At 35.4% G+C, this 27412-nt stretch overlaps 2 protein-coding genes and 2 long non-coding RNA genes across 5 annotated transcripts; 1 reads left to right on the forward strand and 3 right to left on the reverse strand.

The window, feature by feature from the left end:
• Nucleotides 1-60: 60 nt before the first annotated feature.
• Nucleotides 61-2132, reverse strand: LOC136271780 (uncharacterized). The gene is made up of 2 exons (XR_010709771.1): nt 1019-2132; nt 61-468 (listed from the first exon to the last, which is right to left on the reverse strand). It is a non-coding gene; the product is annotated as an uncharacterized lncRNA (long non-coding RNA).
• Nucleotides 2133-3276: 1144 nt separating this feature from the next.
• Nucleotides 3277-7341, reverse strand: LOC105321259 (proline-rich transmembrane protein 1). The gene is made up of 4 exons (XM_011419524.4): nt 7191-7341; nt 5409-5479; nt 4235-4369; nt 3277-3684 (listed from the first exon to the last, which is right to left on the reverse strand). The coding sequence occupies exons 1-4, from the start codon at nt 7201-7203 to the stop codon at nt 3544-3546; spliced, it is 360 nt and encodes a 119-aa protein (XP_011417826.3). The 5' UTR covers nt 7204-7341; the 3' UTR covers nt 3277-3543.
• A 1783-nt stretch (nt 7342-9124) lies between these two features.
• On the forward strand, nt 9125-27238 carry LOC136271207 (uncharacterized). 2 transcript variants are annotated; one of them, XR_010709083.1, is made up of 3 exons: nt 9125-9329; nt 23864-25283; nt 25553-27238. It is a non-coding gene; the product is annotated as an uncharacterized lncRNA (long non-coding RNA). The 2 variants fall into 2 exon arrangements; XR_010709081.1 differs by lacking the exon at nt 9125-9329 and adding an exon at nt 23183-23407 and having other exon boundaries at nt 23532-25283.
• On the reverse strand, nt 23526-27305 carry LOC117691501 (proline-rich transmembrane protein 1). The gene is made up of 4 exons (XM_034477687.2): nt 27163-27305; nt 24998-25266; nt 24460-24594; nt 23526-24018 (listed from the first exon to the last, which is right to left on the reverse strand). The coding sequence occupies exons 1-4, from the start codon at nt 27185-27187 to the stop codon at nt 23860-23862; spliced, it is 588 nt and encodes a 195-aa protein (XP_034333578.2). The 5' UTR covers nt 27188-27305; the 3' UTR covers nt 23526-23859.
• Nucleotides 27306-27412: the final 107 nt, after the last annotated feature.

Here is a 27412-nt window from a genome sequence, read left to right on the forward strand (position 1 = left end):
TTATATAAAAAACGGTAAAAAATTAAGACAGGTATTTAAGAAAGAAAAATAATAAAATAGTTTTAATATAGATCTTTAATGCTAGTAATTGTAATATTCATAGACTTCCGATACATGAAATTAGGATAAAAGGTTTGGAAGCTCAAATACGCAATTTCGCATATAAATTTATGCAGAAAAGCATCTAAAACAATTTTGTTTGGCACTTAAAACATACGAATAGCTTATGATAAATATGTATTTATATATTTTAACTGAGGAATAGCACAAGGAGATTAAAAACTGTTTATCAAACAGGTGTGTCTTTGAAGTTTTTTGTTTTTCAGGTTATGCTGAAATAGAGTTGACGATAATTGCAATCATTAGAACTACGATTCCTACGCACAAGGAAACAATTATTAAGGTCCTTGCGTAGTTTGCATTTGTGTTTGCTTCCTCCACATTCCCTTGCGCTGCAGCGGTATTGGCCTGTGAATAAAAAAAATACCAAAATATTTCGATTTTCATTTAAAATTCACTAAACTGTTATTCATTAAAGTGCTCATGGAGAAATACAAACAATAAATAAAAGCTCATGTTGATGCGTTCACATCTGATTGCTTTTATTCCCTGAGTGCAATTTATTCAAAGGATCGATACATGTAAACCTGTTTTATTCTGTCAACTATGGCCTAGAAATGTGACAGAATATAAGAGCTATGTCATTCGTTTATATTTAGTACACTTTCAATTTACTGGAAGGTAAAGATTTTTCCTTTGAATTTGTATGTTGTTGTAATTGTCATATTGAAAAGAAATAAAATAATATTGAACATGGTATGCACACATTTTTTTCGAATCCCTCCAAAATGTGTTTATGGGAGCAGATCTAAACACAGTGGATGTTTTTGTGCTTAGTGAATTTAAAGAGGGTTTTCAATAGATTATTCGCAATCTATTTGCTATGTTCGTCATATAAAAATTATTTAAAATGCTGTGTGTGGTAACTATCTGTGAAAATTGAATGAATGAATATTACCTTGCTTGCAAACATGATGGCAAATATTCCGGTCGGCCAGAAGCAGCACAGACAAGAGAGGACCGCCGGGACCATCCAGTTTCTGGGGGCAGGAACTGTGGTAACAACCACGGGGGTTACTGCAGGTTGTGTGACCTAGATTCAGATAAATAACATTTACCATGCAAAAGATCGATTGTTACACTGTCAGACTCAAGAGGAGGGGCGTAGACCGATTTCAAAGGTGAAATAGTTCAATGGTGTAACGTACATTAAAAAAAAATTAGTTACGCTCTCCTTGGGTTCAAATGTGACCAGTCGACCACCGTTTAGTAATTGGTTATACTTAGTCTAGCTAGAGATTTGAATGACTCTTTTATGTTTATTATAATACAAGCTGGCAATATTATCTGTATTAAAACTTTTACATTGTCCCATTAAACATTTGTTTAACTGATTTACTCCCATTCGTAATAAAGAAGGACATCTTCCTTAATATATTTCTGTAAGGCAGAGTGTTTCGATAAGATTACAGCAGGTCTTAAACCTACAATCCTGTCAAATGCTTTAACAAGTTTATTGCTTTTAGGTACGTGTAAAAAAACAAAAACAAACATTACAAGAGTCCCAATTTAAAAACTTCATTTATACCCTACAAAATTTCTATAGAACAGGAGTTCCCGAGGGCTTCGTTTCATGGACCCCATAAAAATAAAAGAAAATGTTTCTTATATTTCTGCACGGGAGAGAGTTTTAATAGCCAGTATGAATGCAGATCTTAAATCTACAGCGCTATATAAATTATAAATAGCTCTTTACATTTAAGTACTCACAAGAACAAAAATTTAAAAAGTCTAATTTTGAATGCTTCATTTTTACCCTACAAAATTTCTAGAATCCAGGATCTTTTGGGGGCTTTGCCCCTGGACTACTACCAGGGCTTTGCCCTATACACAATGGGGGCCTCAGGATGGTCCCCAGACCCCTTGCCTAAATCTGACTCCCCCTCAAACGTTAAATCCTTGTTCCATCCTTAGTTGCCTGCTTTTCGGATGTAATCTGTACATGCATATATTTCGAAAAGTTGAGTTATAGTGATTTTCAAAAGCCTGTAAACATTTATTTTGGTACCGGATGTAGCGGTTAATCCCACTTAGAAAGGGTCTGAAATAGCATTTTGTTTGCAGAGGGTTGGTAAGGAGAAGCCTATTTTCGGTGAATTTAATAAGTTAATTTAAAACAAAAAAGATTAATTCATTCAGAGATTATAAGGAATAGAAAACATCTAAAAGATGGAATATTAACAGTGCAGTCAAAATGAATAAGTGTGGTAAAAAAATTAAAATTATTCAAAAAATATTCAAATGTTTTAATATATGATTTTGCATGAACATGTATGCCAACATTTTGGCAAATTGTTAATTCTTTAAATTTGTGGATAAGACTTTGGCCTGACAATTCCTTGACCTCACAGGGGATTCAAACTTTGATTTATAGGTTTACTAGATGATATCCCGCGAAAGCATGAATATGACACAATACATGCTTAATATTGTATGTTGAGCCATTTTTTTTTATGTCTATTTTTGTATAATTTATTCTGTGTCTAAAATTTTTCTTAATTGCTTTATTAATACATCTTTATAATTGAAATAAAAAAAACAACTATATATGAATTCAAGATAATGAAAAACTGCTTTAAAAAATAATTGAGGACCCCCCCCCCACTCCCCCGCGCTATATTTATTGTTATTCCTTATAACGTACTCCTACAAAGCTTCATTTTGCGAGGGAAACGCTTCCCTACCGCACAACGGAAAAATCGCTTAAAAAGTTAAAATTTCCTTACAAATCTTAATATTTTTTTCTTTTTTATCTTTTTTTATTGAGTTCAATTTTATAGAAGATATCGAGAAAAAAAAATCATAAGAAGTATAAATCAACGGAATAAAACATGAGCAATGAAAACGAAAGTCGGCCTCCTTAAATGTGCTGCATACTAGATATTTTGAGAAATGATATACAATGTAAGTTCAAAAGCTAATGTATCTTTAACATAAATTAACAAAAATTAATTAAAAATTTAAATCAAAGTTATAGCACATCTCTGATAAACGTACGAAACTTACTATCTTAAAAACTTGAATAGTCCGTTCAAAATGTCAATTTTTTGCAGACTTCCGCCAGGCAGATAATTTCACCATTTTAATACATTATTTTTATATAAAAAACGGTAAAAAATTAAGACAGGTATTTAAGAAAGAAAAATAATAAAATAGTTTTAATATAGATCTTTAATGCTAGTAATTGTAATATTCATAGACTTCCGATACATGAAATTAGGATAAAAGGTTTGGAAGCTCAAATACGCAATTTCGCATATAAATTTATGCAGAAAAGCATCTAAAACAATTTTGTTTGGCACTTAAAACATACGAATAGCTTATGATAAATATGTATTTATATATTTTAACTGAGGAATAGCACAAGGAGATTAAAAACTGTTTATCAAACAGGTGTGTCTTTGAAGTTTTTTGTTTTTCAGGTTATGCTGAAATAGAGTTGACGATAATTGCAATCATTAGAACTACGATTCCTACGCACAAGGAAACAATTATTAAGGTCCTTGCGTAGTTTGCATTTGTGTTTGCTTCCTCCACATTCCCTTGCGCTGCAGCGGTATTGGCCTGTGAATAAAAAAAATACCAAAATATTTCGATTTTCATTTAAAATTCACTAAACTGTTATTCATTAAAGTGCTCATGGAGAAATACAAACAATAAATAAAAGCTCATGTTGATGCGTTCACATCTGATTGCTTTTATTCCCTGAGTGCAATTTATTCAAAGGATCGATACATGTAAACCTGTTTTATTCTGTCAACTATGGCCTAGAAATGTGACAGAATATAAGAGCTATGTCATTCGTTTATATTTAGTACACTTTCAATTTACTGGAAGGTAAAGATTTTTCCTTTGAATTTGTATGTTGTTGTAATTGTCATATTGAAAAGAAATAAAATAATATTGAACATGGTATGCACACATTTTTTTCGAATCCCTCCAAAATGTGTTTATGGGAGCAGATCTAAACACAGTGGATGTTTTTGTGCTTAGTGAATTTAAAGAGGGTTTTCAATAGATTATTCGCAATCTATTTGCTATGTTCGTCATATAAAAATTATTTAAAATGCTGTGTGTGGTAACTATCTGTGAAAATTGAATGAATGAATATTACCTTGCTTGCAAACATGATGGCAAATATTCCGGTCGGCCAGAAGCAGCACAGACAAGAGAGGACCGCCGGGACCATCCAGTTTCTGGGGGCAGGAACTGTGGTAACAACCACGGGGGTTACTGCAGGTTGTGTGACCTAGATTCAGATAAATAACATTTACCATGCAAAAGATCGATTGTTACACTGTCAGACTCAAGAGGAGGGGCGTAGACCGATTTCAAAGGTGAAATAGTTCAATGGTGTAACGTACATTAAAAAAAAATTAGTTACGCTCTCCTTGGGTTCAAATGTGACCAGTCGACCACCGTTTAGTAATTGGTTATACTTAGTCTAGCTAGAGATTTGAATGACTCTTTTATGTTTATTATAATACAAGCTGGCAATATTATCTGTATTAAAACTTTTACATTGTCCCATTAAACATTTGTTTAACTGATTTACTCCCATTCGTAATAAAGAAGGACATCTTCCTTAATATATTTCTGTAAGGCAGAGTGTTTCGATAAGATTACAGCAGGTCTTAAACCTACAATCCTGTCAAATGCTTTAACAAGTTTATTGCTTTTAGGTACGTGTAAAAAAACAAAAACAAACATTACAAGAGTCCCAATTTAAAAACTTCATTTATACCCTACAAAATTTCTATAGAACAGGAGTTCCCGAGGGCTTCGTTTCATGGACCCCATAAAAATAAAAGAAAATGTTTCTTATATTTCTGCACGGGAGAGAGTTTTAATAGCCAGTATGAATGCAGATCTTAAATCTACAGCGCTATATAAATTATAAATAGCTCTTTACATTTAAGTACTCACAAGAACAAAAATTTAAAAAGTCTAATTTTGAATGCTTCATTTTTACCCTACAAAATTTCTAGAATCCAGGATCTTTTGGGGGCTTTGCCCCTGGACTACTACCAGGGCTTTGCCCTATACACAATGGGGGCCTCAGGATGGTCCCCAGACCCCTTGCCTAAATCTGACTCCCCCTCAAACGTTAAATCCTTGTTCCATCCTTAGTTGCCTGCTTTTCGGATGTAATCTGTACATGCATATATTTCGAAAAGTTGAGTTATAGTGATTTTCAAAAGCCTGTAAACATTTATTTTGGTACCGGATGTAGCGGTTAAGCCTTTCTGTATAATAGATGCTTCTTAAACTATTTTATCAGATCATACCACTGGCTGATTATAACCGCCACCTGGTGGTGAATACGGGTTTCCAGCATTTTGACCTCCGGGTTGGGTAGCTATGAATAAAAGAAGGTAGTGTTGAAAATGTTTTGTTAACATGAATTTACGTGTTAAAAGATGGCGAGGACACATTACATAAACAATCGCAACTTCTCGGGCCTTTCCGGAAGACTCGGAAAAAACATCCCTCGAATGTATTAACATTACCGGATGTTTGAATGTTATACAAAATGCTTCCCATTGGAATATTATCAAAACCGATTTGGTTTGACTTTTCCTATAGCGTCACGATCATTTCTGTCAGCTACGTCATGCATAAATTATACACGCCGCCGTTGTGAAAACTTTATGATTGGTTGAGTTAGGCGGAGTTATCAGTACATGCTTATGCAATGCCAGAGCTGAAGGATTTCTCAGAACAGTTCATTTCCCCCCAATATTATTCATTCAAAATCGACTATCCCCTATGTTTAAATTCTGTGCAAAACTCTCTCTCTCTCTCTCTCTCCCTTTCTCTCTCTCTCTCTCTCTCTCTGTAAACGGGCGTTAAACCATAGCCTCAACTCAAGCTACGGTCCAGAGTACGGAGTTATAAAAAATATAATATTTAGAAGTTGCATGTGCTAAGCGTAAATACCGTAAATGTGTAATATGCACATGTATTACCTACTAACTTGCCAGTCGAAGTGATAGATATGAATTCCTCGATTTCTACACCTTTCGATCGGCAATCGACAGTCAATAAAAGAATTGAACGATGGTGTGAAAGAACGAGACGGAAGTGGAGAGTGCAAGGGGGTTTGTACATGTGCGTCTTCATTAGACAAGTGTCCGATTCGTTTCTCTTCTGTTGCCCTATCACTTTCGGTGTAATATATATATACTAAAATATCCACAAACCATTTACTGCAGATTTCTTTATTTTACCTGTCTCTGAACCGCCGATCACCAGCTCCATACATGAACAATGGTTTGTTTACATACATAAAAAATACAGTTCTTGATCCGCCTTCCGAGTACGGAAGAAGGTTGTTTAATAGGAGAAAGTTCGGGGCAAGTAAAATACAATTATTAACAGTAGTAAACTAAATGAAGAATTATTATTTTTTTCAAAAATAGCGTTATTTTTATATGCGGCAAATTGCCTTAAAGTTTTTTTGTATATGTAAGTAAATTGTATGCACTGTAGCTTTATATTTTCTAACCCAAAATTTATACATAAAGCTACAGCTATATATGTTATGTACCGTATGTATTGTTTTATCACAAGTGTACACTTTCGAAAAATAGCCCAATTTCGACAGTCACGAGTACCCATGTGAATTTTTCATTCTCAGATATGTTGTTGTTCTGTCCGTGCATAATTTAGTCTTAGTTAACCAGCAGCCAATCAGCGGTAAGCTGAATCCACCAATAAAAAAATTGTGGTTAAGGTGCGGGTATTGTTTATGTATGACGTAGCTGAAAGAGTTGAACGCGACGCGATCGGTAAAGTCAAACCAAATCGGTTTTAGTAATAAGTATCAGTTAGATAGCCTTGTATATCGCTTCTGTGGTATATTTTAGTGTACATCATTGAATTTAATGAAGTGTTGCTCACATCTCAACAGATCGTAAAATGCGTTCAATTTATTTCAAGTTTTACAAAAAGAGAGGATGCCAGGGACTGTATCCATTAGTTATAATCACAGAACTTGTTAATGTTTGGCCAAGTAAATTCGTATACAGATGTGGAACGAAAATACATGTAAACAATAATATACTTACGCACAGTAGACATAGTTTTGCTGTCTGAATATGTTTAAAATTTCTATTTTCTGGACACACAGTCGCTCGTCGAATGTAGAGAGAACACTGATGGTGAATTCAGTTTTAGTAATATTAAAGAGCTATTGTTAATTAGGAGTGACACTGTCTATAAGTGATGCTCAATTCAAATAAAGAAATTATTGTAATGTTATCTGCTATCAGAACGCCCAAAGGTCATTAGTTTATTCCGGAGTTTGATGAAGGTGTGTTTCAATAACTCTATTAGCTTTTCTTCCGTTTGTACATGAACATATAACAAAGGAACTTTTACTTTGTGAATCCGATTTATACAGCTTTTTAACATTTTTCTCCATTTCTTTTAAAAGGGTTGGGGTGGTTTTGGACTGGGTTTTTTTATATTTCATTTTAGGTTTTTTTTAAAGTAAAACTTTTTTTTAGAACAAGGAATGCAGATTTTTTGTTTTTGTACATCAAAAGGTCACTTTTAAACATTGATTTAGATAATTTAAACTTTCAAGTAAATTAATGTCACATTGTATTGGATAATTTGTCATGTGTATTGTATCTTCAGCATTGTTGAATCTGCTTAGTAAAAAAATGATTGTAATGGTTTATTTTTATCCCTTTTTGAACTAAGTGGTGCTAAAGCTTCTAGATAGTTTACAAGAGACCATCAGTCTTGGCCTTTATGTCAGGTTAAATACATTGTAGGTACAGAGATAGGGTTTAGTAGACCAATTTGAGTCATGACTGCTGTGAATTAACTGTATAGGTATTTGGAATGATGTTTTATCTATGAGACAGTATCAAGAAAATAAGGCTAAAGCGCTCTGTGGGCAGTAAAATAATAAAAAAGACACACACAAAAAAAAACAAAGGCTACGTAACTATGTCGTGTTTTTGAAGATCCACCAACATACAATTCCAGAGAAATAAACGCTATATGAAGCATAACTACGAATTTATTGGACGAGTCTCAGCGATGACAAAAGTTTCGCGAATTAACAATGAAACAAACATGTTTCTTACGAAACGGATATGGCACGTATCGGCCTCCGAAGAACTCAGACTCTGGGTGAGTCGGACGACTGACCGAGGCTGACCGCTGTATTCCAGACTGTCGAATTTCAATTGTACATAAACATTTATAAGTGGACAATGAGTATAAATTGACAAGTGATGACATTAAGTAAGCTGAATGTAAGTTTACAGAATTTGCACGGTGATAATTTAATGTATGTGCAATATTCGAATGATAATATAACTAGAATAAGAACATGAAATAGGAGGCTGCAGAGATCAATCAAAGATATAATTACATGTACCATAGACACGTCTTGAGAAATTACTGAAAGAACAAGCCACTACTATGTTCAATAAATTAGATTGCCAACATATTGTTTTGACAGGTACAAGATACGTACTATACTTTTGAATAGTATTTATCTGTAAATATATTTCTATGACTAACGGACTACATTATACATGTACCACCCGTCGTAACACACCAATATGAACAATCTCTTAGAAACGATACAATTAAAGAGTTAAGAAGTATTCAATAAAAACATTACGAGATTCAAATCAAAAATATACAATACAAATAGAAAACAAGGGCACCGCTAAGCGGAGCATCCCTTCGAGACATGAGTTATTGTGTGCGGTAATTAGGAATATACAGTCATGATAATTTAATTGAGTAGGGAAAATTGTTTAGTGGAAAGTCAGCGTGTATACATGAATCAAGCATATATGCCTTTAAGTTAGATTAAAGTTAATATGGAATATGACGCAATGCCGTACAGATAAGGCTACACATATTCTTGATACGCTAATGAAGGGCTAATAAGAGATGACGTCATAATATGTCCCGCCTCTGTATTCCATATATGGAAAATATACCGAAAACAGCAGTTTTAGCAATAAAAAGGTTGATTTAATACTTCATGAGGAAACCTATAACCAATTATCACTCATATGTATTTTTATAGATTTACAACAACGAAAAGTTTCCATTACACATATTTCGTATGGGTGTGAATCTGCGTCCTGAAAGCGCTCGTCAGACGCAGTATATTTGATGTAACACGTGTAGCTGGTGTTTTTTGTGACAGCGATGTTTTGATGATTTTTCAGGTATGTAGAATATATATACAGTGTATTAATCAGAAATTTAAATAACTACTTTATTATGTTTTATACAGTGGATGAGTAACTAATCAACTTATTGTATTGTTTGGTTCAAAGCATGAGAAGAGACTGCATTGTTTACATTTATACAATGTACATGTATGAGTTTAGTTTAATGTGGTTGATCATTTTTATCAGGAAGTTTAATCTACCCAATCAAATCAGTCCATGGCATTTGAAATGACAATACTTACACTACATGTAGCTAAACACATCACTCTTTCTGAATACTAATATGTACGTAAACAAAGTAAGACTGTGTGAAATCAGATGACATAGCTTTATGTAAACCAGTACAGTGCAGGCTAAAGGATTATACAAATCTGATTGGATTTTCTGAAAATAGTTGACCGGAAGATGAACAGCAGTGTCAATAACATATTTCTGCTGTGTTGAAAATTCTTCTATGACAGTTAAAGGTTAAGGAAAGTCATAAACATATTCTATATATTATCAAAACCGATTTGGTTTGACTTTTCCTATAGCGTCACGATCATTTCTGTCAGGTACGTCATGCATAAATTATACACGCCGCCGGTGTGAAAACTATATGATTGGTTAACTCCTATTTTTAGGCCGAGTTATCAGTATACGCTTATGCAATGCCAGAGCTGAAGGATTTCTCAGAACAGTTTATTTCCCCCCAATATTATTCATTCAAAATTGACTATCCCGTATGTTTAAATTCTGTGCTAAACTCTCTCTCTCTCTCTCTCTCTCTCTCTCTCTCTCTCTCTCTGTGTGTGTGTGTGTAAACGGGCGTTAAACCATAGCCTCAAGCTACGGTCCAGAGTACGGAGTTATAAAAAATATAATATTTAAAAGTTGCATGTGCTAAGCGTTCATTTCATGTAAATACCGTAAATGTATAATGCACATGTATTACCTACTAACTTGCCAGTCAAAGTGATAGGTATGAATTCCTCGATTTCTACACCTTTCGATCGGCAATCGACAGTCAATAAAAGTATTGAACGATGGTGTGAAAGAACGAGACGGAAGTGGAGAGTGCAAGGAGGTTTGTACATGTGCGTCTTCATTAGGCAAGTGTCCGATTCGTTTCTCTTCTGTTGCCCTATTACTTTCGGTGTAAATATGTATACTAAAATATCCACAAACCATTTACTGCAGATTTCTTTATTTTACCTGTCTCTGAACCCCCGATCACCCGCTCCATACATGAACACTGGTTTGTTTACATACATACAAAATACAGTTCTTGATCCGCTTTCCGAGTACGGTTAAAGGTTGTTTAATAGGAGAAAGTTTGGGGCGGGTGTAACAAAATAGCCCTTGTTACATGTAATTATATAATCGAACACTGGTGATTGGACTTTATATTTTACGTATCCTATAACTTTGACTATACTGATTGGACGTTACATATTATTCTTTGAACTATTGTGAATTGACTTATCATTTTATTTTAGAATCAGTATAGAATGCTTTCGTAAAGTAAATACCTTTATTTAATGTATATTCCATGTAAATTGAATCACGATAATTCTGTGTCCATCAAAGACTTTATTGCTTTAAAAGGAAGGTCAGAGAGAGAGCCAATAGCTACCATGTTTACATATTTATGGGGTATATTGTTTTGAGGTGAGGATCCTTTAATGACCGTAATTAAATCCTTGCTGGTCAGTATGTCTCCAATTTGGACATTATGTTCCCGATTAGTACACAAATATCCTGAGGGGGTAAAGTTTGATGTAAACCAAACAATTATATACATCAATCTGCTAATTGAAGTCAATTAGTCGTTTGATCGGTTCATGTAGATGACAGTAATTGGTCACGATACAGTGACCCACCCCCTAGTAAATATCTGTCGCGACCTTGGTTGACCCTAAGTACACTGATTAGGGGCGGGTTCTTGACTGACCAGCTTGACGCCATCTTGGAGCATCATAGTAACAAGGTGGTGGCGCCCTCTTAATGGGCTTTTCAACACCCAATGAACACTTGTATTACTTGATAGTTGTTTTCCCCAAATAGTATAAAACTACCAACTTCTCGCAAGTTAGGTTAATTCCGACGCTCTTTCGAACTCTTAACATCTCTCTCTGACTTCCCCGAATTGGGACTGTGTATTTAGTTTGCTTTTTGCCGAATAAAACCACTATACGATCACTTAAGACTTTTACTTAACGTGTGCACTACTTACGTAAGATACGCGTGGTAGTGTTATACGGGCTGATTGGCGCCAGCGACCAGGATTTGTACCTTCTTTAAAAGACTTTGGATTTTTGGATCCATCTAACCAGTCACGGTAAGACAATTTTATTATTCTTTACTGTCCTGTTTTGTAAGTCCGAGTCTAATCTACTCTTGATTTATTCTTATTTATTCTCTTATTCTTTTGGGTATTTATTGTCTGGTAAACATGACTGAAGGTTTAGAACAAGCCACAAATATTGTTGCTGGTACGATACAGCAAGGGTTTACTGAACTTAATACGACAGTGAATGAGAAACTCAAACAAATTAAAATTGCCATTAAAAAGCAAGAAATAACAATTGATGCACCTCCTTTTTCGGGGAAGCCGTCGGAATTCCGGGCTTGGATAAATGCAATAAACAAAGCTTTGGTCTTAAATCCCCATTTGACAGATGATGAAAAAGTCCGTCTTGCTCTAAGACATAGCAGGGGGGATGTAAGTGACTATATCGGTCTGTACATTGAACAGCGCGTGCATGACCAAACTGTAGAAAGGGGATGGGGGCACCTGAAAAACCAACTAATTTTAAGATTTGGGGAATGTAATGACAAACATCACGCATATGCATCCTTGTTCAAAATTAAACAAAAACCTGAAGAAAATGTCCAAGTGTACAGCACTCGACTCTCTCGACTGGCCCTCAACGCATTTGATAGCCTTGACCCTCCTGAGGTACAGCGCCAGTTGGTACAATTGTTCATTGACGGTATGTCCGACGATCACATGAAAATCAAAATCATGCATCAAAAGCCGACTACGCTGACGGCTGCCGCGGATAGCGCGCTTTCAATACAGAACTTTCATACCGAGGTTAAAATGCGGTTAGGGAAAGAGTTTGTCGCGACGCGAGATCCGGAAGAGGTGTTATTTCCCAGGCTCAGACCTGTCGCGCCTGATCCGCCTAACCCTATCCCAACTTTAAATCCTCAAAACCCCCTCCCTGCCCCTCGCACTGTTTTGCCTATGGAAATAGTATAGAAGAAGGCCCAGAACTGAACAATTTGAGAATGCATGCTTTAATTGTCAAAGAGAAGGTCACATAGCTCGAAATTGCCCCGAAAGACCAGGACAGCCCTAAGCTCGAAAACGTCCCACCCCGAAAAACCGTTTAAACTAGAAACCCTCCGTCGCAATGAGGCCGGCGGCGGAGGAGGAAAGGTAAGAGTAGGAGAACTGGGTAATCAATCACCTGCCAAGAAGTTAAAATCAGCTTTCATTAATTTTGCTGGTAGTCCAAATTCTTGTTTAATTAAAGTTCAGAACCAGAAACTTAGGGCTTTAGTGGCTACTGGAGCAGAGGTTAGTCTTATCAAACGGAAAATTTACGATTCACTAAAATACAAACCGGAACTACAAAGAAAAAGGTTAAATGTAATGGGTGCGGATGGTTCCCCACTAGACATAGATGGAGTGGCTAGAATTTCTTTTATTATTGGCGGAAATAGTGTTGTACAAGATTTTTATGTAACGTGCTCAATGTCCAGAAATGTTATCCTTGGGCGTGATTGGTTGCTTAGTCAAGGTGTTAGGTTGTATTTTGACCTAAAATCTTTAAGAATTAAGAATGCATATGTGCCCCTGGAGGAGGATGTGCACATCTCATCCGTAGAAAAAGGTACGAATTGCAGACTGGCCTCACTGAAAATTAATAATACTATAGTACCACTGGATGATGATTTGTGCATATCTTCCCTGCTACGAACCACAGGTAAAGTTAAACTGTGGGCAATGTGTATGGCTGGATATGACTGTACCGTAGAGTATGTTGCGGGTACAGATAACTCTTGTGCTGACCTCCTCTCTCGGATAGATCACTCACTACTGACTGATAATTCTGATATTTGCACAGAGACGGGACCGGATGTAAGCGACAAGACGTACGAGATCGGAGTCCTTGATTCTTCTAATTTTCGTCCTAATTTTCGTCCTAAGGATCATAAGGACTCCACAATCGAAGACGAAGGGCCAGAAGCTCTCAATGACAAGTTCCGAGACGAAAAGACGGACTCCTCTGATGAGGATGACATATCACTGTCAGAACTACAGAGGCGAATAAAACATAGGGAGGAACGTTTAGCTGATAGGCCAAATGAACTTAGTGATCAGTTGAAACTTGACCCCGACGACATTGATACCGATGAGAATATGCATGGTGACGTTGAACCACTGACAGACAAGCAACTTAGGGGGAATTATATAAGGTCAAATTCGGACACAGACATGTCAATTGAGGAGGTCAAGGTCAAGAGGCCCAAATCAAAAAGCATAAAGGCTAAGGGTCTCTTGAAAGCACTGTATCAATTTTTGTAAACTCGTATATACACTCACCACGTGGATTTTAAAATCCGGACGATATTTACGTCTTTAGGTCATAATGACTGACTTAAGCGTGGGAATAGCTAGATACATGATTGAAGCATTGTTAGTAAAGTATATTTGTTTTTGTTGTTGTTTTTTTTTCTAAATGAAAAACGTTTAGGCCCAGCAGTTATTTCCCATTGTTCACATCCCTCTTTTAGACGGATATTCTACGGTTGAAGTATACCAAGTTTACAATTTACCTGTTCCACTAGTTACCACTTCTTCCGTTCCCGCTGCTGAACAACCGCTTTTTCCTAACTCCAATGATAAGAATTTTGTTGTCAAAGATTGTTGTACTATTAAGAGTCCCCTTTATCCCGTGCATTTGAGTAAAACCTGCTTAGTAGCCCTCTTTATGGAAAAGGCGAATGCAATAAAAACGTTTTGTGAAAAAGTAGTTCATGTGAGTAATTTGCCGCTGGCGCAGTATATTAGCGATGGTCAGTGGGCTGTGTCGACAGTCCAAGAGTTGAAATTTTCTCAAGTCTGCCCGACAAGTGAACGCGGCACAGAGACCACGATTCGTTCTGTAAAGCCTCCGAATGGCGTGCTGCGTTTACCGATGTCATGTCGAGCTGTACACGGTCAAATAACCTTATCCCCATATTTTCGCCGAGAAACAACTGTCAAATTCCCTGAAAACCACCTTAATATTACAATTGTACACACCCTCAATACCAAAAATATTTGGGAGAAATTTCACCGAACCTTACCAAACTTTACCTATTCTACTTATCCTTTTAAATTAAACAAAATTAAACACATTGAAATGGATGATTTGCAAAATGAGCTAAAGTACATGTATTTTCCACCTGAAGAAAAGTTTTACTTACCCCATTGGTCTTTTCCTTTCATAGGGATTTTGGGAATCTTACTCATTGTCGTATGTTTAATTGGTATTAAATGTCGTAAACGAATCAAGAGTAGAATAATTGGGCTCTGGAATGCATAGGGGAATAGTGGGAAATATAAGAAGTCAGTACTGCCGACGTATGCAGCGGTCAAGACCCAAGGTGGTGACATTCCTACACTATCCACTGCACCGCCTGCAGAGACTGAACCTACTGCGACCTTGCTACCTCAACAATCTCCAGAGACGCTCAGGATGACTGCTGAACACGGGCCTATCTATCCAAACCTACCAAGATTTGAACTGATTACAAGCCGGGCCTCATCTTTAATTGGGTCAGCTCCGACATCTATTACTGACTAAGGCAAATTAGGACATCTCCGGTTTACCGGACATGGGATGTATTAGGCACGTCTCATGTAAATCAACGGCCTTATTTTTATTTGACCTGATCTGGACTTGCATCAACGACCTGGACTTTCCTAAAGAACTTTCCGTGGGTATGTGCTACCTTACCCATAGCCAATAACTTTTAAATACTTGTTACAGCAAACTACAATCATGTATAGTGAAGCAGATGAGGGAAATGGAATATGTTAAACATTCCGATGATGACGGAAGGATGAATTACCTTCTACTTTTTGTGTATATTGTGTATAATCACAACCAGAGCCGAGGAAATACCGATGATTCTAGAAGTATCCACTTTCTAGTATCACTTCGACGATGTTACCGATGACACCGACTACGACGAACCTACACCAGACCTGTGTTTCGTTTCCGATGATTCCGGAAGTGTCATACGCTATTCGATGAATTCTCCGATAATACCGGACGCTGAACTCTATACAGACTTTTCTGTGTAAAGAGACTGTTTTGTGTAAAGAGACTCTTTTGTGTATAGAGACTGTTTTGTGTAAAGAGACTCTTTTGTGTATCGAGACTGTGCTTAAAAAGTTGCAGTGTATTGAGCAACTTTTTCCCGATGTGGTGGAGGTGTGTAACAAAATAGCCCTTGTTACATGTAATTATATAATCGAACACTGGTGATTGGACTTTATATTTTACGTATCCTATAACTTTGACTATACTGATTGGACGTTACATATTATTCTTTGAACTATTGTGAATTGACTTATCATTTTATTTTAGAATCAGTATAGAATGCTTTCGTAAAGTAAATACCTTTATTTAATGTATATTCCATGTAAATTGAATCACGATAATTCTGTGTCCATCAAAGACTTTATTGCTTTAAAAGGAAGGTCAGAGAGAGAGCCAATAGCTACCATGTTTACATATTTATGGGGTATATTGTTTTGAGGTGAGGATCCTTTAATGACCGTAATTAAATCCTTGCTGGTCAGTATGTCTCCAATTTGGACATTATGTTCCCGATTAGTACACAAATATCCTGAGGGGGTAAAGTTTGATGTAAACCAAACAATTATATACATCAATCTGCTAATTGAAGTCAATTAGTCGTTTGATCGGTTCATGTAGATGACAGTAATTGGTCACGATACAGTGACCCACCCCCTAGTAAATATCTGTCGCGACCTTGGTTGACCCTAAGTACACTGATTAGGGGCGGGTTCTTGACTGACCAGCTTGACGCCATCTTGGAGCATCATAGTAACAAGGTGGTGGCGCCCTCTTAATGGGCTTTTCAACACCCAATGAACACTTGTATTACTTTGATAGTTGTTTTCCCCAAATAGTATAAAACTACCAACTTCTCGCAAGTTAGGTTAATTCCGACGCTCTTTCGAACTCTTAACATCTCTCTCTGACTTCCCCGAATTGGGACTGTGTATTTAGTTTGCTTTTTGCCGAATAAAACCACTATACGATCACTTAAGACTTTTACTTAACGTGTGCACTACTTACGTAAGATACGCGTGGTAGTGTTATACGGGTAAAGCTACAATTATTAACAGTAGTAAACTAAATGAAGAATTATTTAAATGGATTATTTGCACAAAATGTGGTATGGTATGATGTAAATATTTTTAAATAATAGTGTTATTTTTATACGCGGCAAATTGCCGTAAAGTTTTTTGTACATGTAAGTATTGTATGCACTGTAGCTTTATATTTACTTACCCAAAATTTATACACAGAGCTACAGCTATATATGTTATGTACCGTATGTATTGTTTTATCACAAGTGTACACTTTCGAAAAATAGCCCAATTTCGACAGTCACGAGTACCCATGTGAATTTTTCATTCTCTGATATGTTGTTGTTCTGTCCGTGCATAATTTAGTCTTAGTTAACCAGCAGCCAATCAGCGGTAAGCTGAATCCACCAATAAAAAAAACTGTGGTTAAGGTGCGGGTATTGTTTATGTATGACGTAGCTGAAAAAGTTGAACGCGACGCGATCGGAAAAGTCAAACCAAATCGGTTTTAGTAATATATTAATAAAGGGGTTTAAATTATCACAAGTGATCATGCTGTTTTGATAATAAACTACACAATTAAACTTTAATGCAGGTTTGAAGTTAGAGAAACCGTATTTACTGGAGACTGACAAGATGTAGAACTCTTTTGTATTAAAAAACAAAAAACAATTAATTAATTTGACGTCACATCATCTTACCAGTTTGGTTTACATTTACTCGACAATGTACACAGTGCTCTGAATAAAACGCTGGGTTAACGTTATGCCTTTCTGTTACTCAAGTAATAGACCAAACAAAATTAATAATGTTAAGGTACACGCGTCAATCTAAATAATAAATACATGTATGTATAAATATACGCATTTTAATAAAATAAGTGACAGTTAAGTTAAAAATGGCCTCGAGTAAATATTTATTCCAAGTCCATCGAGTTCTTCGGTATCTATAAAAAGTATCTTGTAATTGTAATCTGGATCCGGTTGTATCAATATTTAATGGTTTATTAAAGCATTATTAAACTCCATATATTTAATGAGTCATTAATTTCCGTTGTATCAAAGTTTAAATGAACGAATTGGTTCATTAAAACTCCATTAAATTCCCATATTTTAATGATGCCAATGGGGCTTCATTAACACTTAATAACGCTAAATAACAATGGCGGCCAACGTGATGTTTCATCAATTAGGTCGAAGATGAGCCAAAAGAGTTTTTCGGGAACGTTTTTCTATTAACAATATGTGTGACGAGGAAATTCGGCGGTGATATCGGTTCAGTAAAGAATCCATAAAGCAAATTGTGGATATGATTGATCCAGTCATCGGCCCCAAAACTAAGAGATCACAAGCTCTCTCTACAGAGTTACAGGTACACCACTAACAAAAAAAAAACCAAACATACTCTGCCATAAGCCTCTGCATACACTGTTTGTCAATGGGCTCTGTCAAGCAACAATAAGGACTAGCTTCGATTGTTTAACATGATTATGTCTGTCACATATGTCGTCATTTTGGTGGCGGATTCTAGAAATGTTTACAGCTGATACTGAAGAATATTGATTTAACTTATCACACAAAAAATGGAACTCTGCATTTTTGTTCAAATATTCCTACTTGTCTTTATCAATTGACACTTTGATTTTGTTTATACTTTGATTTTGTTTACAAAACAAGAGGCCCAGGGGCCACATTGCTCACCTGAGCAACAATTGCCTTAATACTGATCAAATTAGCATTACAGTATCAAAATATATTGACAACTAAGTACTGTAAATATAACAGTAGATCTTGCTAAAAAAAATTGAAAATCTGCTAATTTTCATCCACCTTTTTTTTTGTCCAAGCCCTTTTTGTTGTTGTACCTGTAAGAAGATTTTTCTCTATTCCTATACCCCCCCCCCCCCCCCCCCAATTTCGTGGCCCAACTTTTATCTAGGGAATCATGGTTTCATCAAACTTAAAGGGGAAGGAAAGTAAAATTAATATAGTACCCTAATTCGATAAATTAACATCATTTATGATTCTAGATCATGTTTTTCTCAATAAAAACCCACGGATAAAGAATAAATCAAGAATTTTCGATTGCTTATTTTAAATTTCCCGCCGCTATGGGAGCTGCCATTAAACTTTAAATTATGACGTCACACCATCTATTCCGGTTTGTCTCATCAACACAGTATAGCAGAAGTAAACATCATCGTTTGTTATAGCAATACCCTTTTAATGGAAAATTCTGATCAGTTAGGTAATAGAGCCATATACATTTTTCTCGAATGCGTCTTCTTCAAAGTGATCTTCGCACACAATCTTGTTTTTATTCCAATCAAATGTTTCAAACCTCAACTTATCATTACGCAAATGGTGGATCCAATATTTTGAAAAATCTCAATTATTTAAGACATTTTATTATTTGAAATATGAACAATATTTGGGTTTCCTTCCCCTTTAAATCTGCATAACATGTGCTTTCACACTAAGTACTGAGTTTTGGACCGAGAACTTCCCCAGAATATTTTAAAAGATTTTCTCTGTATATTCCTATGTAAAAATTCAAACCGCCATCACGGCCCCACCCTACCACTAGGGACTGTGATTTTGCAAACTTGAATTTACACTACCCGAGGATGCCTCTACACAAGTTTAAGCTTTTCTGGCCTAATAGTCTTTAAAAAGAAGATTTTTAAAGATTTTCTCTATATATTCCTATGTAAAAATTCACCCCCCCCCATTGTGGCCCCACCCTACCCCAGGGACTATGATTTGAACAAACTTGAATCTAAACTACATGAGGATGCTTCCATAACAAATTGAGCTTTTCTGGCCTAATAGTTTTTGAGAAGAAGATTTTTGAAAATACCAACAAATTATCAATAATTCTCAATTATCTCCCCTTTAAAGAGGGCGTGGCCCTTTATTTGAACAAACTTGACTCCCCTTCAACTAGTGGTGCTTTGTGCCAAATTTGGTTGAAATCTGTTCCCATACTTTCTTCTTTTTTTCGTTAGTGATGGTTATCGTAAATTTGCTATTAATTATGTCGATATTTTTTTCCACCAAGTCAGCAAGTAGCTGAATTTCGCTTGTATCAAAATGTTTCCCCCTGTTTCTACTTGACTGTTTGTTTGTCGGCGTCTGTCATCTTGCTAGAATGTTTACAAACAAAGCAGACGCCCCGGAAGTTGACGAGCATAGCATTATGGGTAATATTTAAAGACTAAGAAAGCTTTAATGACTCAATAATATTTTAATGCTGCATTAACTAACAAACCTTTAATAACGGTTTTGTACAACAACCTTTAATGTGTTTATTAACTAATGATTTTTTTAGAATTTAATGATTCATTAGGCTTAATAACACATTAAATTTAATGAACCGTTGATACAACCGGCTCCAGGATGTTTAAAATACATTCCTCTTAGTCGGAATTACCTTGTCAAAATAACGACTGCACATATTTTTTACGATACTTGGCATCTGTTGACTATTTCCACGACTACGCGGAGATTCCACCTACACTAACCTCTGCTTTCAGATTTCAATGAACATGCTCCGTGTGTCGATGGTTTGTAATTGTTGAAATTCAAAAGTAAAAGAACGGCCTCAAATCGAAATTATTTTAATTTTCCAGAACTTGCCATTAGGAGAGAGTATCGTGATTTGATACTGGTGCTATGTTGATAAAACAAACCGGAACAGATGGTGTGACGTCATAAATTAAAGTTCAATTAAAGTAGATTGATAAGGATGAGTGCGTAGATTGATGTGGACACAGTGGTACCAGGTTTGGTTCTGTTTGTTGTAATATACGCTCTGTGTTATCATATCTCACTTTGACCGAGCAACATACTTGACTGATAATCGTTATTATTATACTTTCACGTTAAATACTGAAATCTGATTGGTTTAGACGCAGTTGATAATCCGTTCTATTACCCTCAGCGTTAGCAACACACTTATCAACGGGAAACACAACGAATTGTTACATGCACGTAAACAATGCGCATACGGTTTGCCGTAGAATTCACGTCATTTTTATATAAAAACCGTAAAAATATTCTCTAAAATTAAGACATTCAGTATAATGAAATAAATAGTGCCTGTTTGGGAGGATAACAGTTGAAATTGACACCACTCGAAAACCATTGTCAACCTCCTCTTCGCGTCGGTTGACAATGGTTTCCTCGGGGTGTCAATTTCAACTGTTACCCTCCCAAACAGGCACTATTTATGTAATATGCACTCTCTCCACTTCCTTTGGATATCATCATCGGTTACAATAGTACGATTACAAAAAACTACCTACTAGTAGTTTATATTTCAAACATATCTTCGCCTGTGAGCAAGTTGGAAAATATATATATGTGAAATCTGTGAAAAGCCATTGTGTCCTTAGCCTTATTTTGACACATAAACAAGTTAACTTGCCAGACTGAATTACCTGAGGAACAATTCAATCCTGTCTTTTTAATTTAAGTTAAAAATCCCTCCATATCTAATAGTCATTTAATTTGAACCACTTAAGATCTACAGCAGGGTTAATGCCTACTTGATTTTATGCAGCATTTGTATTCATTGACGTCGTTGTCCGGAAGATAATATCTATAAGATATGAATGCATGAATAAATCAAAAAGATTGTATAAATATGTGCTGACAAAATATTCCAAGGATGCAGTTTCCATTTCATCTTATGGGAGTGCACTGTGACTTTTTCGGCGTAACTGCAGACACATAAATATATTTCTTTGCTTCTTCTAAAATGTTCTAATCTAAATTTTTGGATTCCACATTCTGTAGTATACAATTATTTAATGTTTGAGCAGTCGATAGACCCGACTATTTTTCCCGAAGTGCAGGGAACAGCTCAGTATGATCTATTGCTCGAGGCAGTATGATCTATTACCCCAGGCCAACGTCCGAGGGCAGTAAATCATACTGAGCTTTTCCCTGCACCAAGGGAAAAAAATTCAGGTCTATTGACTGTTCAAGCTTTAAATAATAATTTTATTACAGAAAGTTTTTATACCATTATGAATTCATGCAGGTCATTGTTATAATCAATACCAAGATGACCGAAAAAATAAATTCCAAGAACAGTTATAGTAAAATAAACATAGTTACATGTATCTTTAAATCTTGCAGCAATTTCACTTTTTCTAAAAGTCGGTCCAATAGATCGCAGTCTAATGACCGGCGGTCCAATACGTCCAATAGATCGCAGTCTATTGACCGGCGGTCCAATAGATCCAATAGATCACAGTCTATTGACCGGCGGTCCAATAGATCCAATAGATCGCAGTCTACTGACCGGCAGTTCAATAGATCTCTTTCAAACCTGAATACACATACAAAATAGACGAAAATATTTAACTTGTAATAAAACAACAAAACTCCTTTGATTAGGTAATAATAAGTTAATAATATATGTTATGTAAATTATTGAAAAGCAATTACATATTACGATAAAATACTACTCATCCTATCCCTCTATAATTATTGATGCAATGTATTATGCAACTCTTGTTAGCATTCATAACCGTCACCGAATGAATAAATGTAGAACTGAAGGCGGATATTATTCATAATAACAGCTTGCAAAATGAGACTGGCCGCAATTCGAAAATTCATATCAAAATAAAGTACCTAAGCGATTTGTTCATGGCACAAACATTTGTTCAAGATTGAGTCTCTAATAGTTTTCGTGGTTGTACTTTATTAATCATCAGTTTAACTTTTAAATTTACGCTCTAAGACAGTATCATGCACCATGCGTCAGAAATAGGAATAAAATTATTCCTTTTTAAAGGAATGACAGACACGTTATTTTACAGCATCATTGAAATTGTACCGTTTTGTTGCTGATCGAAAAAATCAAGGAGTATTGAACACGCAGACTGTTCTTATGGATTGAATAATACCGCATGTAAATAAACGCGAGTTAAACACGTTATATTAGTACTAAATAAACAATGTCATGTTATTAAAAAAAATAACATAATTCTGTCGATGCATTTGTGTGAAATGGCAGTTTTACCGTTTGAAATCAATCAACAATGTAGGCAACGTCAAACTAATAAATTATTACACTTAAAAATATTACAACCGATGACTAATATTCACATTTTTCCAGTGTTTTTATCTGTGATCACATTACGAGTCGATTTAAAGTGTATAGTCCATTAATGACTATTTTGATATTTAAAAGAAAAGAAATAAATCCTTCAGTTTGTACAAACACAAAAGCAACATGGTGATGCATGTTTGAATATTCAAATAAACATGTAAATAAAGATATTCGGAAAAATTTGGCGAAGTAGCAAACCTTCATCAATTTAACTATATATGGGGGAAAATACGATTCACTCTTTATAGAGTATTTGATACTTTTATTCCGCTGAAAAAGTTTGTTAAAACAACAATACGCTGCCATATAGCAAACTCCAGCATGTCAAGCTACATTGTATGATTCAAACGTATAAATTTAAATATTAAAAATGAATTTGTTATGATCAGGCAACAGTTAGATATTCATTGTGAGTGTTAGACAAAATGTTTTATACAAATAATCTGATACAAATTTTATACGAATGATTTCGCGAAAAATTTTTCATACATTCAATACATATATATCTTTACGGTCAATAAAAAAAAATATACATTTTACAAAAAACATTTTTTGTTTTAAGGTTCATAATTGATACAGCATGGTGAAAAAGACACTGTTAAATGCACTTTAAAATTGTTTAAGGTTCATAATTGATACAGCATGGTGAAAAAGACACTGGTAAATGCACTTTAAAATTGTTTAAGGTTCATAATTGATACAGCATGGTGAAAAAGACACTGGTAAATGCACTTTAAAATTGTACAATTAAGAAGGAAATCCAATTAAATGCGATGGTATTAGTTCTCTATATAAGACACAAAAACAAAATTTAGAAAGCATGATGGCCAATTCGATTTAAGACTATGTTAATCTCCTTTAAAAAGATAGCTATATATTATAACAGAAGAGTATTTACATATTCATACTTTTTCTTTACTAAACAAGATCATGGTTTTAAATGTACTAAGTCTTCATATATAAGATAAAATGTTCGATAGATCTAATTAAATGATATGAATTGTTTGATTTCATTCAGTAATGAGGGTAGGCTGAATAAATAACCACACGAGATATGATTCCCAGAACGATTGCGAAAATCCCCACGACGACAGAGATGATCACCAGGGTGCGCGCGCGGCTTGACTGTGCTTCGGCTTCTACAAAATCCCCTTCCGCTGCTGCAGAATTAGCCTGTTAACAAAAAATACCATGGAACTATGAAACACAGCTTTATAGCGGAGACAAATGATTTATTTTTTTTGGAAGTAATTTAATTATTTAAACTTTTTTAAAGATACATGTACGCAAAGATCTTTTGCAATTTAGGTTCAATAAAATATGCAGTAAGGTATGTATTCTTGTCGCAATATATCTTCCTTATTTCAAATTTGTATCTCGTTTGAATAACTACAATCACATAAAACACAAATGTTGCGCAACAACATTTTAGAAACAGTCACGATATGTTGTCACACCAAGGTATTTCTTTTTAATTGTAATGTACATGTACCAAATGAATGAACTCAAATATTACTTGTATCAAATTCATCTAATTAATTTGTCAATGTAATGTTGTAAGCATGCAAATGTATAGGACAATATAATGTTATAAGCAAATGTAAAGGACATTACCCTGCTTGCTGCCAATATGGCAAATATACCCGTTGGACAAAAGCAGCACAAACATGAGAGAACTGCCGGAACCATATAATCAGTGCGTGGACGGGTAGTGTTAACGACCATCGGGACTGATCCAGGCTGTGCGACCTGCAATAATAAATTGGTGTATCATTGAAAAAGAATATATTTTAAACACGTTTTTGAACACACCATAGGGTATTCGTTACTTGGTTTTGTTGCCAGTCCATATTTATAGTACATGTACCTATACATGTGTAATTCACTGAATACTTATACTGTCGTCTGAAGCTCTCCATGGCAAGCATGCATTTATCATATCATATGATATGTACACAACTTTATTTAAACGACTACCGGAAGATGTATTTGACATCCGTTATCATGTATTGACTATGTAAATCTACGCCTTTTTTCACTTTTTGTATAAGCAATCTTTTATATAAGATATAAAAACTGACTGCTTTTCTGAAGAAAAAAAAACCCACCATTTTTTTTTATTGTGGTTAATTAAAGCATAAATGTAATGTACCACTGTTGTCATCATTGGTTGGCCAGGGACGCCATATTGCGGTTGGTATTGGTTGTTTGGATATGGAGCGCCACCTTGCTGTGGATACTGGTTGCCAGGATACTGTATGCCACCTGGTGGTGGATACTGGCTGCTAGGATACTGTGTGCCACCTTGTGGTGGATACTGATTCCCTTGGTATTGGCCTCCAGGATACTGACTATACTGGTTCCCATACGTATAGTTGGCCTGGTCATTTGGATTTGCTGTTTGGTTGTAAGATGGCGGTGCTAGCGAAAAAAATAAGGTACCGACTTCAGAAATTAACAGTGCAAGTTCACTTGTGTATTTTTAGTTTAATCATTATATATGTCTTAGTATGATTTAGATCAATCCAGGAAATTGTATTAACATCGGTTTTACAACTTGCTAACTTGTTGTTATGTTTTTGTCGATATGTATATTATTGTTTCGGAATATTCGCTGGATACCAATATTCGTTGATTTTGCTATTTGGTCAAATAAAGAAATTATGTGCAACCTGATTAAAATCCGCATCTTGTTCTTCTATTGTAGCTGCAACGCAAGGATCTGGAGAAACCCCACTTGATGTCATCTCCTGGTGAACTTTGTTTTTAAGAATATTCATGACTTATTGGAGTCGTTTGACAAGTCATTGGCACATGCTATCGATTAGTTCGGTATCAGCGATGGGCTATAAGTTGATATTAGATGCCATCAGTGAATCAAAAGATTGTATTGACATAACTTTTAAAACACGTTCATGAAACTGAGGTGGCCTCAAGCGAGGTTTCTTCAGATCCTTGTGTAGTGTATACATTGAAATAAGGAATAAGGAATCATTCTTTGAGTATTATGAGGTGATAATTTCGGTCGGGGGTGATCAAATCCAATAAAGCCCGAAGGGCTATATGATAGATTTGATCACGCCCCGACCGAAATTATCACCTCATAATATTCAAAGAATGATTCCTTATTACTTATATTTATATAATTCTAAGCCATCGTACGATTTAATATTTAGATATAAATAAGCAAACCCCGCTGGCACCTCAATTTGGCGTCATTTCACTTATTTGTATCATGGATTATATAGTACAAAATTGATACGTAGTGTTATCACGGGCAAAGACACTGGAAAATGTAAATATACGGAAATATACTTAAGAACACTTACTTAAAATAAAAACCAGCAATAATCGTATAATATTTGCCGATTTGCTCCATTATATATCCTCGTTTCACCTAAAATATTCATGTTAAACCCTCTTTTGGTGCACATTTCTTGTTTATTCCACTTTACGACATATTATCTGATATGAATTTTTTGATGTTTGGAATGTGCTGCCGAAATTAGGATTGTCGCGCATATCAATAATCAATTGCGTGAGTACTGAAGGAAATATCTTATAACACCAAGTGGCGATGAAATTAACTGTCCACGCGGGTCTCTAATACGTGTCTACATCCGTTATGAAGCTCCCAGTGCAATTTTGGTTTGTATGATGGTATATTTTTTAAGTGGAAGGGGGGGGGGGGGGGTATAAAATGCAAATTACTTGTAGCTTTCATTTTATTGACACCAAAAAGCCGATCGATAAATTGTGTGATAAGTCCCATCTCGCTGTTTTATATAAGCAAACGCATTAGAAAAACTTTCTTTTTGAATAAGAATGGGAAGCTGTCAAAACGGTTTAAGTCGACCAGTGTATATAATCAATATTAGCGACAGACAGAATGCTGAATTGATCTATTCATATGTATTCATTTATTTGGGAGTTTGTTTACATAAAAAAAAAAAAAATGATGAAGCCGAGTTGAAAAAGAGAGAGAGAGAGATATAGAGAGAGAGAAAGAGAGAGGGAGAGAGAGAGAGTTATTGGATAACGAATGAATTAATTTGAGAGTACAATGTACGGGTGAATCGCTCAGAATTCCATTTAATTATGAACCACACTCAGGGCCCTGCCCGGAATGTGCACCGTCGTAATATTTTAAACAAAACCAATACTAGGTCAAGGATACATGTAACAGTGGTTATTTGACAGTAAAAGCATCATCTGAATTTCTTTTACATTAATACATTTTTAATCAGATTAAGATTCCCAGAAATTGAAAATGAAATACACAAAAACGTAAACAATGGATGAATGATATCTACTCACGCCCTGATTTTTCCTCAGCAGACATATTGGTTCCGTTTTGTGTTTATGTGAGGCAGCCAGTATCAGCAGAGCTACATCTGGTTCAGGCAAAATTGATTATTGGCGGGTTGTTTCATGAACTTTCGTGAACTCTACGCTAGGCGGGCGGGTTTTGTGCACGATAACCTGTGTCTAGATGCAAAACAATAAATAACGGTGCATCTAGACTGGCTCGGTGCGACCCTAATATTGTGACACTTAATATATGATT

Source organism: Magallana gigas, chromosome 9 (assembly GCF_963853765.1).
Source record: "Magallana gigas chromosome 9, xbMagGiga1.1, whole genome shotgun sequence".
Taxonomy (NCBI): Eukaryota; Metazoa; Mollusca; class Bivalvia; order Ostreida; family Ostreidae; genus Magallana; species Magallana gigas.